We start from the raw sequence: 12,872 nt of genomic DNA, 5'->3' as shown, positions 1-12,872 counted from the left end.
GTGAAACCCGCTAGAATGGCCACCCCTCCGCTTGAGTGACCGTATTCTCCGCCGACGGCTGTCGCGAACACTTGATCGGCGAACCCAAATCTAAACAGACGCAAATTTTGGAAACTATGCTGTAGGCGGACGCGAATTCTGGAACTGCAGCCGCAGCAGCACGTCGAGGAAAATGGCAGCAAGGCGGCCGGAAAGTCCGGAAAAGCGGACGAGTCCGGAGCATGGGCAGCGCGGTCTCACCACAAAGGTGGCGCTGCGGCGTCTACATGAAGAGATTGAACGGGTGCTGCTGGAGCACGAGCGGCTGTACGCCGCCGAGAGGTGAGTCAATGCATATCCGGTGATATATACTGATAATAGGCAATCCCTCATATCCACAGCTCCTATCGAAAGTTGCGGGCGGCTTTTGTGAAGCGCTACGACAGCCCACTGGGCTGGCTCTCCATTGGGGCCAGTCTACTGGCCAGTGGAGCACTTCTCATCACCGGCATGCTGTGGCCCGCCCTATGCCTGCTGGCCATCTTATCGCTAGACCTTTTCGTGGTGGTCCGGGAGAACAACCTGCGTCGCACAGAGATTTTCCGGAAGACGCGACATGCCCTGGCGGAACTACAATTGGCGGAGCAGCACTTCTGCGGAGACTGGCAGCAGGCCAACTATCCGCACCTTAGCAATCCAATGTCGCCCTGCGTTTCCCTGCAGTGGACCTATCGGGATGGAAAAATTGTGAACCTGCCCTGGGCCCTCTTGGTGCGAGGCGATCACATCGTCCTGCGTCCGGGGCACATTTCTCCCGGTCCCTGTCAAGAACTGGAATCGAACAAATCCTTTTCGGCCAATGAAATCTATGGAGCAGCTCCCCATGGCGATCCTCCCGTTAAGCCAGTGGCTCGCCCTCCGCTGCCTGATCTCGTTTGCTGTTTAGAGAGCACACCCTACCTGGACAACCTTACCGTTTGCCTCAAGAACTCCCTTAAGCGACCACCCACCATCTACAATCAGCAGCGCTATCTGGTAAGAAGATCTTTGAAAGAAATTAGAACCCGTTCTTATCACTGTTTACGTCGGTTAGCTGGTCACCAAGTACATTCAGCAGTGGGGCTTCATTAGTGCCCTGGTTATCACGCTCATCTCGGGACTGCTACGCCTCCATGGGTACGGCCTGCCCACCGACGAGAAGCACAACTGGCGCTTTGTGCTCATCGAATCCCCAGCGGCCGCCATTATTCCGCTGTTGCCCCTGATCTTTCCGCTCATGTGGATATCCATGAATCTGTGGGGCATCGCGCGTCTGCAGTGCTTCCTAAAAACGCCACAGGTCGCACTGGAGAGGAGCACAAGCAAGTCGTTCGAGGAGGACCTGGACACGCCATCATACGATTATCAGAATGTGTCGATGCTTCGTTCCAATGTTTTTCGCATCTGGATGCAGCTGTGGCGGGGCGACAGTGAACTCTTGCCTCGCTCAGCCAATCTCGTACAGGTGCTGGGGTCCATTTCGGCGCTTTGCTGTGTGGACAAGAAGGGCATTCTGTCGTGGCCCAACCCCACAGCGGAGAAGGTATTTTTCCTGCACAACACTGACGAGGAGTCTCGCGAGGATGGCGCAGGCAGTCAGTCGTCGTCAACGAGTGAGAGTGACGATGTACCGGATGTGGATGAGGATCACAAGGAGCGTGGGATAGTGGCTGAAGTCTTGGACCTTACGCACGACCAACACTGCCCCTTCCGACTGGAATTTGACGACCACGAGTGGAAGGCGCACATCAAGTCCTTGAAGCCACTGGGTGAAACCTGAAAATTAAATTAAATTAAATGAACTTCCTAACGTAATCCAATTAATCTAGGCCTCGCCATTCTGCTAAACACCTGTTCACCGCTCACCCACGAGCACTACGCACAGTTCTGCGGCCATGTAACCGCAGTGGCCATGCTCGACAAAGATCTGGTGCCTGTGACTAATCGGTATGCGTATGCACTCATTGAGTCGAGTAAAAGCTTTTTGCATGGGTACGTAGTTCATTGCCATACTCATTGTTAGTTTCTGTCTAACCAAATCATATTATATGCATATATGGGTCGATTGCTTTGACCACAAAACAACTACTTATATAGTCTAATGATTTTCTCCAAAATGGTATTGCATACCATTGCATCCAAAGCCAGCCCGATCAAATTAATCTTTGCTTTGGGTATTTTTGATTTTTGAATCCAATTGGACGATTCCCCCACAAAACAAACACAAGCGATTGGTAATGATTTAGAAAATTGAAAGCGTAAGAAAAAAGTATTTTTGATTTCAAGTAACTCGCTATTCCGTAATCGTTTTGCTCTTTAATTTCCCATAATTCATTCGAGCCTTTGAACTAACTGCAATGTTGACACATGAATCTTGTACTTATTATTCTACCTCTGTTAATTTGTTTGTACTCGTAAATCGATCTCCCTTGCCTCCTCGCCCATCCCCATTGGCCTGCTATTTTAAGTAACAAACATTCAAGAACGCTTAAATATAGTCGCCCCATTCCCGCCACCGCCCCATCCGCCAACCTCTGCCCGCCACGCTCGCCTGCATGCTCACGCACCGCCGCCGCATCCAGCGTTAGTGGGAACCAGTTCTAATCGGTTGTTCTCTATAAACAGACGCTGCCTCTGCGAGCTGGCCAAGCAGATTGGATTCACCGACCATGCCACGGATCGGTTCGCACTGGAGGGTCAGCTGGCTAGCTACCGGCATTTGGTGAGTCTTGGATTCGCGCTATTTATAATGGTTTTTTCTACGAAACTTAATTTCGGAATTTCCCGTTGGTCAGGAATCAAAAATAGAAGACTACAAAAATGATGTTTTTTATAAGTTTCGATATTTAGTATTCGCCTCATGCTTAAAAATCTATTATAAATATAATTACTTTTGATGATAATTATTAAAATACGCCTCCACCTTACAGCAACCAGATGTGGTGCGAAGGGACATTCGCTTCGCCCGGCAGCTGCAGCTGTCAACCAAGGTGAAGGTTCCGTTTCCGCACTCCTTGTCCGTGGTCATGCGCGAGAATCCGGGCGGCTATTTGTCTCTCTTCACACAGGGAACGGCCGATATCATCCTGGACTGCTGCGACGACTTTTGGGACGGCATCGACCTTCGTCCACTGTCCCCCCAGGATCGCAAGCGGGCTTTGGACTTCTACCAGCGCAGTGCTCTGACCTCCTACTGCACGGCTTTCGCCTATCGTCCTCTCAGGCATGGCATCCATGGAGCCCTGAGTGGCCCCCAGCGGAGCGGCGGAGAGTGCCTGTATCTGGAGCTGCCGCCAGAGTCAAAGCTGCGCATGCAGCACGTGGACAAGACCCACTGCGACTTTCAGGGCGGACACCATGTCAAGCTGAGCCACAGCATTAGCACGGATTCATTGTTATTCTCAGAGAGCAAGGACGATGAGTGCAACGATGTGGAGGGCTGCTTCGAGATGCAGTGCCACCAGGTCTTCATCGGCATGGTAACAATGCAGTATCAGGCACAAAACGATATCGTCCGGCTGGTCGAGCACCTGGAACGGGCTTGCATACGGTTTGTGCACTTTAGCAAAGAGAACGAACTGCGCTCGCGTGTCTTCTCTGAGAAAATGGGTCTAGAGTCCGGCTGGAACTGTCACATCTCGCTGCTAAGCGAACCAGAGCCGGATAGCGAGAAGGATCGAGCCACTGCCAAAGCCAAGGAGTTGCCGGAACATATTGGTAAACCCCAAGCCACCACCTCAACCACTGCCACCACCACCACAACTGACCATGAGAACAACCATCATCCCAGTGCCAAAGTCATGTACATATCGCCCCCCGCACCCGCACCTGCCACTGCATCTGTATCCGAATCAGAATCCATACCTGCAGCTAAAACCACTGAAATTGTAGGTGACGGCCCAGAAATAAGTTACCTTTTGGGGCCGCCGAACAACCTGGAGTCTTCGAAAACCCTAAGTTCTTCAGCTCCCGGTGCCATTTCGAATCCGGATGAGTGCAATCCTATGAATGCAGCGCTTGACAGTGAAGATCCCCATTGTCCAGAAGGTGGGAGCAGCAAGGACAGCTCGCACGATAGTTCCCCAAAGAAAACGGTACCCGGAGATTCCGAACTTGACGCGGAACCCGATCCTAGCAAGCACAATCAACGCCATTCGTTGGACTCTGCCATGGATGAAAACTGCCGCTCGTTAAGCACGCTTACCGAAAGCACGGATCAGAGTGCACCCATCAACTTTGACATGTCCAACAGGGCGAAGCTGCCGCGAGGCATCGAAAACATAAGGCCTCATTTGGAACAGGTTGACAACGTGCCTTTGCAGGTCTCTCTTTTCACGGACTGTTCGGCGGAGGCCACGCGCCAAATGCTGGACATCATGCAGTCCTACGGAGAGATTGTTGTCTGTTTGGGAAGCTCGGCCAGCAATGCCAATGCGGACATTTTTCTGCAGGCCGATTGCAGTATAGCCGTGGAGCCATTGTATCCACAGGTGTGTCAGGATGTGGACGCGTACACGGAAGCCAATATCCAGCACAATAAGCTGTTGTGGCAGCGGCAGTCGGGCAAGTCCAAGGGCAATGACGATGAGGAGCTGCTGGAGGGCGGCCTTCAGGGATGCGCCATGCAGTCGCCCGCTCACACCATTTCGCCACTGTATCTAAGCCGGCTGCTCAACTCCCTGCCCTGTTCCATTGCCGTTTGCCGCGACGACCCGCTTTCGCTGGTGGCCATAATTGAGCTGTCACGTCGCTTCTCTCTGGGCCTATGGAACTGCATCCAGTACTGGGCTTGCTGCGCCGGCTCCATCTCCATTCTGAACGTGCTGTGCGCGTGCCTCTCGCTGCCACCACTCCTCACCCCGCTGCTCGACATCTATCTGATGTGCGTGCCGGTGCCGTTAATAGCCATCTCGCTTGCCCACATTGACGTGGATCCCAAGATCATGAATCGGGCGACCAGCAAGAAGCAGACGGACTACGATACGCGCGCCTTTGCCTTTGTCATGTGGTGCTATGGCTGCAAGTTTATCGTTCTTGTCGTGTCTTTGGTAAGAATGGTTATCTTTAAACTTAAAGACCAGTTTTAATGTTTCATTAAATTTATTTAACAGCTTGTCTCCTACTGGATGTTTTTATCTGAGCCTCATTTGAGCGCCACCGCCGAAGCTACAGAAGCACCTGAGTTAGAAATAGACGATGATGATGATCAGGACTTTTATCAATTTCTTTACTTTGCTCGAAGCACTGCCTTACTAGGCATAATCCTACATTTTGGTGAAGAAATTTCATGTTCCCTTGGTGAACTCCAAATTAACATATCTGTATCCTTTCAGTTTTTATTTCTTTCACATTTGTGCATCGCGATTATGCGCTCTGGCAGCGCAATCCATTTACGAACCGAATCTGGGCTGTTACCTGCCTGTTGTTGGTCCTCTTCCACGGCGTAATCTGCGCTGTGCAACTGATTCTGGAGGATTTCTGGGAACAGCTGCCCAACCTGTGGGTGGCCTTGTTGGTCTTGTTTGGCGGCAGTTTGCTGAGTATGCTTGTCAGTGAGCTGGCCAAGTTCCAGGAGAACAAGTAGGTGGTTACTGTTTACTTTGACATGCAACTATTAATTGTTTTCTTGTCTTCTCCATAGGGTTAACGCGCGCTATCAACGTCGGGCGCGTCTTGACTTTGGCACCAAATTGGGCATGAACTCGCCCTTCTAAGAATCACGGCTAAAACTTACCAAACCAAACAAAAGACGCCCATGCTACACATGTACTTAGTGCCAAGGCTGTATATAACACCACCACTCAACACGCTTCTTCTTATTACTTTTACGATCCAGACTAACCATTGGGGTATTCATATCCGTGGCTGCATTTGTTCGACTTGTCTCTGGGCTTCAGCCTCGCTATATACCCATTTGTACTTCCACGTGTTTAATTTAGTTTGTGACACCCCCATCGAGTAACGAAACACATTTGTTATTCTTGTTTCTAAAACGGTTTGTTTCCAGTTCCTTGTTTCGATGAGAGATAACTTTGTGTACTAACATTTAAAAGACTTGCAATTATTGTATGAAATATATGTATGGTAAAACTGAAAACCCACTTTAAACAAGTAAAAGTTGCAATCATTTTGAATGGTCCGGTTGGGAAAGTGGCGTGCTCAGAACTGGTTATCTATGGATACCTCGAAATTGAGCCATGGACCAGGAGGGAAAACAATATATGTATATAGCAGGCCTGAATAGGTGCTAATCGGGAGAGGCACGTTGCAGCAAGTGCCGCAGTTACTGACCCACATCCATGCCAAGGAAGTTGACAAATACTATTGTCTTTATTCCGTACCAGACATCGTTTCATTTGGGTTACACATGGAGTTGGTTTAAGAAGGTCGGATAGGCATTTGCCCACGAATGATACGTTAGAAATTAACACCTTTAGGGCGCCGAAATCGGTAATGTTTGCCCGCATCGAAATTCTTTGGATTTTTCATTCATGTGCTTAAAGTTAATGATGTAAAGTGTACTTATGCGTAGATAAATTATCTTAAAGGATTGACTTACTTTTGTTTCTTTGTCTGGAATTGTGTTCCTATTTCTGAATCATACCCTCATCAAGTATAAATACAATAAGCACACTTAGCTCACATGCCTTGGCTATCCAAAAATGTTCCTAATTAGTTGCAAAATTGGAGCCACACGCCCCGAACCACATAGGAAGACCATGGTATGGCCGCGGATTAGAAGTGTAGTTACAGTCCATACTCCAGATACACACATCCCAGGCAGCCGGGAGCACATAACGGAAGATGCCATCAGCAATGTGGAGTAACAAATAATTAGCACCTCCCGAGTCGACGAAATGAAAGTGCTGTTCTGCCCGTTCAGATCGATGGTATATAGATCACTTCTAGTAGCACCTTTTGCCCGGAATCTGGGTCATGAAAAAACGAAATCACGAACTCGGCTGAGCGGAGTCTAATAAAACCAATGGTCATCCAAGACCTCCCTTGTATTCGACATTTTCGCGCGACGCGGTACGGTGGCGTTTTTTCCGAGATCCGGCGAATATGAGGAGAGTGTAGCCCCCACCCAAAGGATATTCAGTGTTATAGTGTGGATAAGGAAATATATTTACAGAAGTGTCCTGAGGTGAAACAAAAAGAGAAAGAAAATCCAACGATGCGATTAGAAAGCGCCAGCTGGGCGCTGCTGGTGTATTTCGGTTTTCTCTTCGGTTGTGTCCGGATTGAAGCCTATTCCCAGGTGTTGGTCAGTGGAACCGGAGCCGGAAATGATCAGGGACCACGCATATTCAAGGCCCTCAATACGGATTTGATATTCCCGAAAACGTGAGTTACTAGTGCTTGGGGATTTTCGAACTTGTTTTTAGACAATCCTTGCCTGCGCAGCTTCAACTCCAGTGAGAATGTGGTATCCACCACTATAGCGGCAGCGATTACTTCCACCTCCACGACAAGTCTTCCGCCCATCCCGTACAACCATCAACCCGAGGGAACAACCAACACCCCGGTGTTTGTCACACCCCTGGTTGCATCGGATGCGGTGCAAGCCAGTGATCCTGCTCCGGATCCTGAACCTGTCCCTGTATCAGAGGAGCAGCCCGATCCGGTTCTGGAAGGAGCCTCCACAGGACGCGCCGTGGATTATAGGACTGGGTATCCCTTTGGCCAGCTGATAACTCCCTTGCTGAGGGGCGGCAAGCCGCAGCAGTACAACTCCCGACCCACAAACACGCGTATCTATCCTCAAGGTAGTCCTTCTTACTACTCCTCATCTTCACGAAATCCATCTCGCTATCAGCCATCGAGGCCCAGCTATAAAAAAGGTATCATTATCACGAAAATACTGTAGTGTAGTATAATTTAAGCTAGGAATTTCCAAAGATAAGGGCATACTTTAAAGATAGTTATAAAGTAACTATTAACTCTGTAAATATATACGATTTTGTCTCACTTTGCCTCATCAAATATCCGATTGCCTTATCCAAGATTCTAATATAATAATAAAATATTTATTCTATTCTTAGGATTCAGCGATCGCTTCGCTCCTGGCGAGGGCACAGCCGCTGGTCTCTTCAAGGGGCACAACCACAACCACGACCACGACCACAGCCACGACCATAGCCACGATCATTCCCATGGGCAGGATGGCAAGGTGGCCGCCGGCTCGAATTCGGTGAACTCCTATGTGGCCCCCAGCGACGCCTACTCCTTTCCGCCGTTGAACACCAAGTACCCATCGCCCTCGCAGGATCCCAAAGCGGCTTTGCCCTCCGATACGGTGACGAGTTACTTGCCACCCGCATCTGGAGGACTGAGCAACGCCGGATACAACTATCCGGGACCTTCTTTCACGGGTTACAAGTACCCGGGCCCACTGGCCAATGGCAACGGTGACAAGGATACGGCGGCCAGCATGGCGAGCGCGTCTCCACCGGCAGATGATGACCCTGGCAATGATGATACGATTGGAGTCCTGCCGGCTAGTGCCATGGACAACATTCCTACGAAGGATCAGGAGGGCAAGGATGTCGGCGGTGGCGCTCCTGCAGACGGCATGGACATGGGTGGTGGAGGTGGAGATGGAGGAGGTGGCGGCGGAGACGGGGGAGGAGATGATGCCGCTGGCGGTCTGCCAGCACTCCACAACGATGGTTCGCCGCCCGATGACGATCACAAGTACGATCCCAATATGGAGTATGCCACACCACCACCTGGTTGGCTTGAATCTCACCCGGAATCGGCGGCTCCCAAGCCGGAGGATCACGATCATGATCATGCGCCGGACCACGATCATGTGCACGACCATGATCCCCACAGCTATCACTATCCGAGTCACTTTGACTACCATCACTCGTATCCGGATGACTCCTATCCAGATGTGATTTACGATGACCATCCCCACCATCACCACCACGTGCACCACCCACCGCCACCTCCTCCTCCGCCGCCACCACCGCCGCCACCACCACCGCCTACGGAACCGCCACCACCGCCCCCGCCGCCGCCAGAGCCACGTGTGAAGAAGTACAGCTACTTCTACATTGGCCGCAAGCTCTGGTACATCCCACTGTACTTCACCGTGTGGTTCAGCTTCTACATCCTGTGGCTGATCATCAAGTCCATCGGTCGCCACAAGGTCAATCTGCCCAACCATTACGTCTCTCGAAGAAGTGCCCCCGATCCGTTCACCGACCAGGGTCGGGACGAGTACATCAACGAGATGACGGTTAGGGTGCTGGAACACATCGATAGCTTTAAGCACAAATACTTGAACTGATAAGGACGCTACTTAGTACTTAATGGCCAATAAAACGTAATTCAACACAATATAAAGAAAGATTTTTCATGAAATTTGATTTGTTTTAATCTTTTAAACCTTTTTTCAAAGCTTGTATGGGCGCCAGTTAGATTTTGTCCTTATTCTCGATACAGTGCGTTTGCTTGTTTAAGCTGAAATCTGTAGATCTTAAGGTTCCCGGGGATATAGCGTCCACACAGAAAGATGGCTACATTGACTATGTGATCCTAATCGTGATCCTGATCACATATCTTACATACCTATTGAAGATGGCAATATACCCCTTAAGTTTGCTAGTATAATAACGACATGTCCGACCTAAATCTACTTAAGGAGATAAGACGATAAAACATAAATAAAAATGTTCATAAAAGAAGTTGCGATAATCACATATCTTATCTTTTTAAAGTATTTCTTCCTCTTTTTTTCGGAAAAAGCATATAAAATGGTGTTTTGTCAGAAGTCTTTACAATCCGTCAAAAATGACTTTGAAGTGGGTTGGTCTCGGTGCCTTTTTCGGAATAGTCTTCCTTTCAGAGGCCTACAAAATAGCTCCTTATGTTAGTGATGGTAGGTGTTTAATAAGGTTTAAAGGTGTTTTTTATTTTCAATTTAACTTGTGTTTATTCCCATTAGGTATTCCCAGTTCACTGAATATAACTACAGAGCCATTCATCAAGATCGGATCTGGCTATTATTTTATTCAAAATAATCTTGAGAAGAATTGGCACGGTGCGATCGAATCTTGTCGAGGAATGGGTGCTGATCTAATCGCCTTTGACAGCTTAGAGGAATTGGACCTGATATGGAAGCACCTTTCAGCCATAAAACCAGCGAAGGCTTTTTGGACTGCTGGCACTGACTTGGCCGAGCAAGGAAAGCACGTTTGGGTTTCAAACGGACGGCCGGTTCCTTCGAATTTATGGCGCAAGGGAGAGCCGAACAACTATAAAAATAATGAGCACTGCGATACTATTTTCATCACCGATCATTTTGGACTGAACGACGAAGTGTGCTCGAAAGTGTTTTACTATATCTGCAAGGCGCCCCAGCCGAAGACAGCCTCCTTTATTGTGTGGTAAATGAGTTTGGAAAACGTGTTTCCTTTATACTTTTAAATCGTAAAAATAAAGAATATTGTTTTTTTATAAAACAGACTTTAAAATATACTTTTTAAATGTATATACTTTAGATTTCTACATCATACACTTTTTACTTTAAAATTATTACCTATGGTGCTTAAATATACATAATTTCATGAATTTATTTGCTTACAAGCTTCGATTTACCGGCGTTCATATGAATGATTTTTTTTGTGGTCGTGGCACTTCGCTAAACTAATTCGCGCTGCAGGAACCTCTAGAGTCTGTGTGCCTAATTTCAATATATTAGGACAGACGGACCAGAATACATATACATACCTAATACGAAAACGGATCACTTTCTTCTACCTGTTTTATACTTTCCATCGATCCTAGTATACCTTTTCAACCCACGAGTAGTGGATACAAAAATAAATATAGCTTTAGCAGAAATACTTAATGAATAAGATAACGTAATAACCTATTCTACAAAGCAAAGCCCCATCTTATCGCTCAACAATGTTTATTTTGTTGAAATCCCTATAAAAGGGGTGTTACCTTTAAAATGCTTTACAAAAAGGGAAGAATGATTTTGAAGTTGGTTGTACTGAGTGCCTTCGTGGGAGTGCTTTCCCCTTCAGCGGCCTACAAAATAACGACAAATGTTATTGATGGTATCTCCTACATATTATTATTGTACTTTAGTTAACTTGAGTGTACTCCAATTAGGGGTTCCCAGTTTCCTGAACATAACTACAGCGCCATTTATCAAAATCGGAACTGGATATTACTTTATTCAAATTAGCATTCCAAAGAACTGGCATGCTGCTTTCGAGTCTTGTCGCCGAATGGAAGCTGATTTGGTCGCGTTCGAAAGCCTAGAGGAATTCAATATGATATGGAGCCACCTCTCGGCTATGCATCCGGTGAGGCCTTTCTGGACGGCTGGCACTGACTTCGCCGAGCAAGGTAAGCACGAGTGGTTTTCAAACGGACAACCCGTGCCCTCGACCTTATGGCGAAAGGGAGAGCCCAACAACTACGGCAACAATGAACACTGCGATAATATCTACGTGACACATGGTTTTGGACTGAATGACGATGTGTGCTCGAAATTGTTCTTCTACGTTTGCAAGGCTCCCCAGCCAAAGACAGCCTCCTTTATTGTGTGGTGAATTAGTTCTGAAAATCGGACTCTTTTTTTAAAATAAAATAAAATATCTTTTGTAAAATCCGTTAAAGCTTACCTACGTAAGAATAGGCAGCAACAATTGTATATTGGATTTGATTTCAAATACTCTGTTTCAATAAACAATAAATAAAATAGCTTATTTTTCCTGCCTCCTCCAAGAAGAAAGTAGTAATGGCTATTGTAAAAATAATGAGAAGAGAAATGTAAATCAAAAATGTCTAACGATTTTTAATGAACCTACTTAAACACAAGCGAGAGAGATTAATAGAACTTTATATGGGAAAAATAAATGGCATATTAACCGTATTATTTATTATATCTGATTTGTTTGTCTATCAATCATATAATAATATTGTTTATAATATCTTATTTGCTTCGCTATCAATCATATAGTACCAAATAGTGAGCTATTGTCAACGCTAAAGCTTGTAGTACAAAAGGGCTTTAGTCTGTAGCCTATTTAATTCTTATCTCTTATTTCAAATCTTATCTCTGACGTTAAATCAAGATATTTTTGCAAGAAATTCAGTATAAAAGAGGAGAATTTAACAAGCGTATTTATAGTTATTTCGAAATGACTGTGGTTTACACTGTACTGAGTGCCTTTCTGGCCATACTTTCTGTGTCTGCAGCATACCAAATAACACCGAATGTTATTGATGGTGAGATTACTAACTAAGATAGATGAATTACCAACAGTTTTTTGTTTATTCTAATTAGGCGTTCCGGGGTACCTGAACATAACCAAGGAACCATTCGTCAAGATCGGATCAAATTATTACTTTATTGAAAGTAACAACCAAAAGAACTGGTATGCTGCTTACGAATCTTGCCGACTAATAGACGCAGAGCTAATCGCATACGAAAGCCTGGAGGAGTTGAAGCTGATATCTCAGTACATTATTGACCACAGAATAGAGCATTCTTATTGGGCCTCCGGTACGGACCTAGCCCAGCAGGGCAAACATGTGTGGCTTTCGAGCGGAAAACCAGTGGCCTCGAACTTGTGGCACAAGGGTCAGCCGGATAACCAAAAAGGAAAGGAGCACTGTGATCATATTTGGGTCGACAAAGGAGTGGGTGGACTCAATGACTATCAATGTAATAAAGCTATACACTATATATGCAAGTCACCCCAGCCTAAAACAGCTTCATTAATAATATGGTAAATGCTTGTGACTTTCATAAAATGTTACTATTCAAAAATTATAAATACCAATGAGATTAAAATTTCTTGGAATCCCCAAATTTATTAAGCTCC

At 46.7% G+C, this 12,872-nt stretch overlaps 5 protein-coding genes across 7 annotated transcripts; all 5 read left to right on the top strand.

Annotated features, from left to right (window-relative positions):
* The first annotated feature begins 49 nt into the window (after nt 1-49).
* On the top strand, nt 50-6,115 carry LOC108027848 (transmembrane protein 94). Of its 3 annotated transcripts, XM_050885648.1 has the most exons (10): nt 50-321; nt 381-1,014; nt 1,073-1,787; nt 1,848-2,010; nt 2,644-2,740; nt 2,949-3,735; nt 3,910-5,066; nt 5,130-5,292; nt 5,352-5,598; nt 5,660-6,115. In XM_050885648.1, the coding sequence occupies exons 1-10, from the start codon at nt 173-175 to the stop codon at nt 5,730-5,732; spliced, it is 4,185 nt and encodes a 1,394-aa protein (XP_050741605.1). In that variant the 5' UTR covers nt 50-172; the 3' UTR covers nt 5,733-6,115. The 3 variants fall into 3 exon arrangements, with proteins under 3 accessions (XP_050741605.1, XP_016954930.1, XP_016954929.1); XM_017099441.3 differs by having other exon boundaries at nt 1,848-1,965; nt 2,949-5,066; XM_017099440.3 differs by having other exon boundaries at nt 2,949-5,066.
* A 935-nt stretch (nt 6,116-7,050) lies between these two features.
* Nucleotides 7,051-9,334, top strand: LOC108027699 (uncharacterized). The gene is made up of 3 exons (XM_017099248.2): nt 7,051-7,365; nt 7,426-7,862; nt 8,064-9,334. Exons 1-3 carry the CDS (start codon nt 7,196-7,198, stop codon nt 9,314-9,316), a joined length of 1,860 nt encoding a protein of 619 aa, XP_016954737.1. The 5' UTR covers nt 7,051-7,195; the 3' UTR covers nt 9,317-9,334.
* A 484-nt stretch (nt 9,335-9,818) lies between these two features.
* On the top strand, nt 9,819-10,494 carry LOC108027742 (C-type lectin 37Da-like). Its single transcript, XM_017099295.3, has 2 exons — nt 9,819-9,907; nt 9,974-10,494. The coding sequence occupies exons 1-2, from the start codon at nt 9,820-9,822 to the stop codon at nt 10,417-10,419; spliced, it is 534 nt and encodes a 177-aa protein (XP_016954784.2). The 5' UTR covers nt 9,819; the 3' UTR covers nt 10,420-10,494.
* A 509-nt stretch (nt 10,495-11,003) lies between these two features.
* LOC108027715 (C-type lectin 37Da) lies at nt 11,004-11,750 on the top strand. The gene is made up of 2 exons (XM_017099266.2): nt 11,004-11,093; nt 11,149-11,750. The coding sequence occupies exons 1-2, from the start codon at nt 11,006-11,008 to the stop codon at nt 11,592-11,594; spliced, it is 534 nt and encodes a 177-aa protein (XP_016954755.1). The 5' UTR covers nt 11,004-11,005; the 3' UTR covers nt 11,595-11,750.
* A 435-nt stretch (nt 11,751-12,185) lies between these two features.
* Nucleotides 12,186-12,859, top strand: LOC108027641 (C-type lectin 37Da-like). Its single transcript, XM_017099158.1, has 2 exons — nt 12,186-12,273; nt 12,332-12,859. Exons 1-2 carry the CDS (start codon nt 12,186-12,188, stop codon nt 12,778-12,780), a joined length of 537 nt encoding a protein of 178 aa, XP_016954647.1. The 3' UTR covers nt 12,781-12,859.
* The last annotated feature ends 13 nt before the right edge of the window (nt 12,860-12,872 follow it).

This window comes from Drosophila biarmipes, chromosome 2L, assembly GCF_025231255.1.
Source record: "Drosophila biarmipes strain raj3 chromosome 2L, RU_DBia_V1.1, whole genome shotgun sequence".
NCBI lineage: Eukaryota > Metazoa > Arthropoda > Insecta > Diptera > Drosophilidae > Drosophila > Drosophila biarmipes.
The sequence above is the reverse complement of the archived record's forward strand: the minus strand, read 5'-3'. Positions and strand labels throughout refer to the sequence as shown.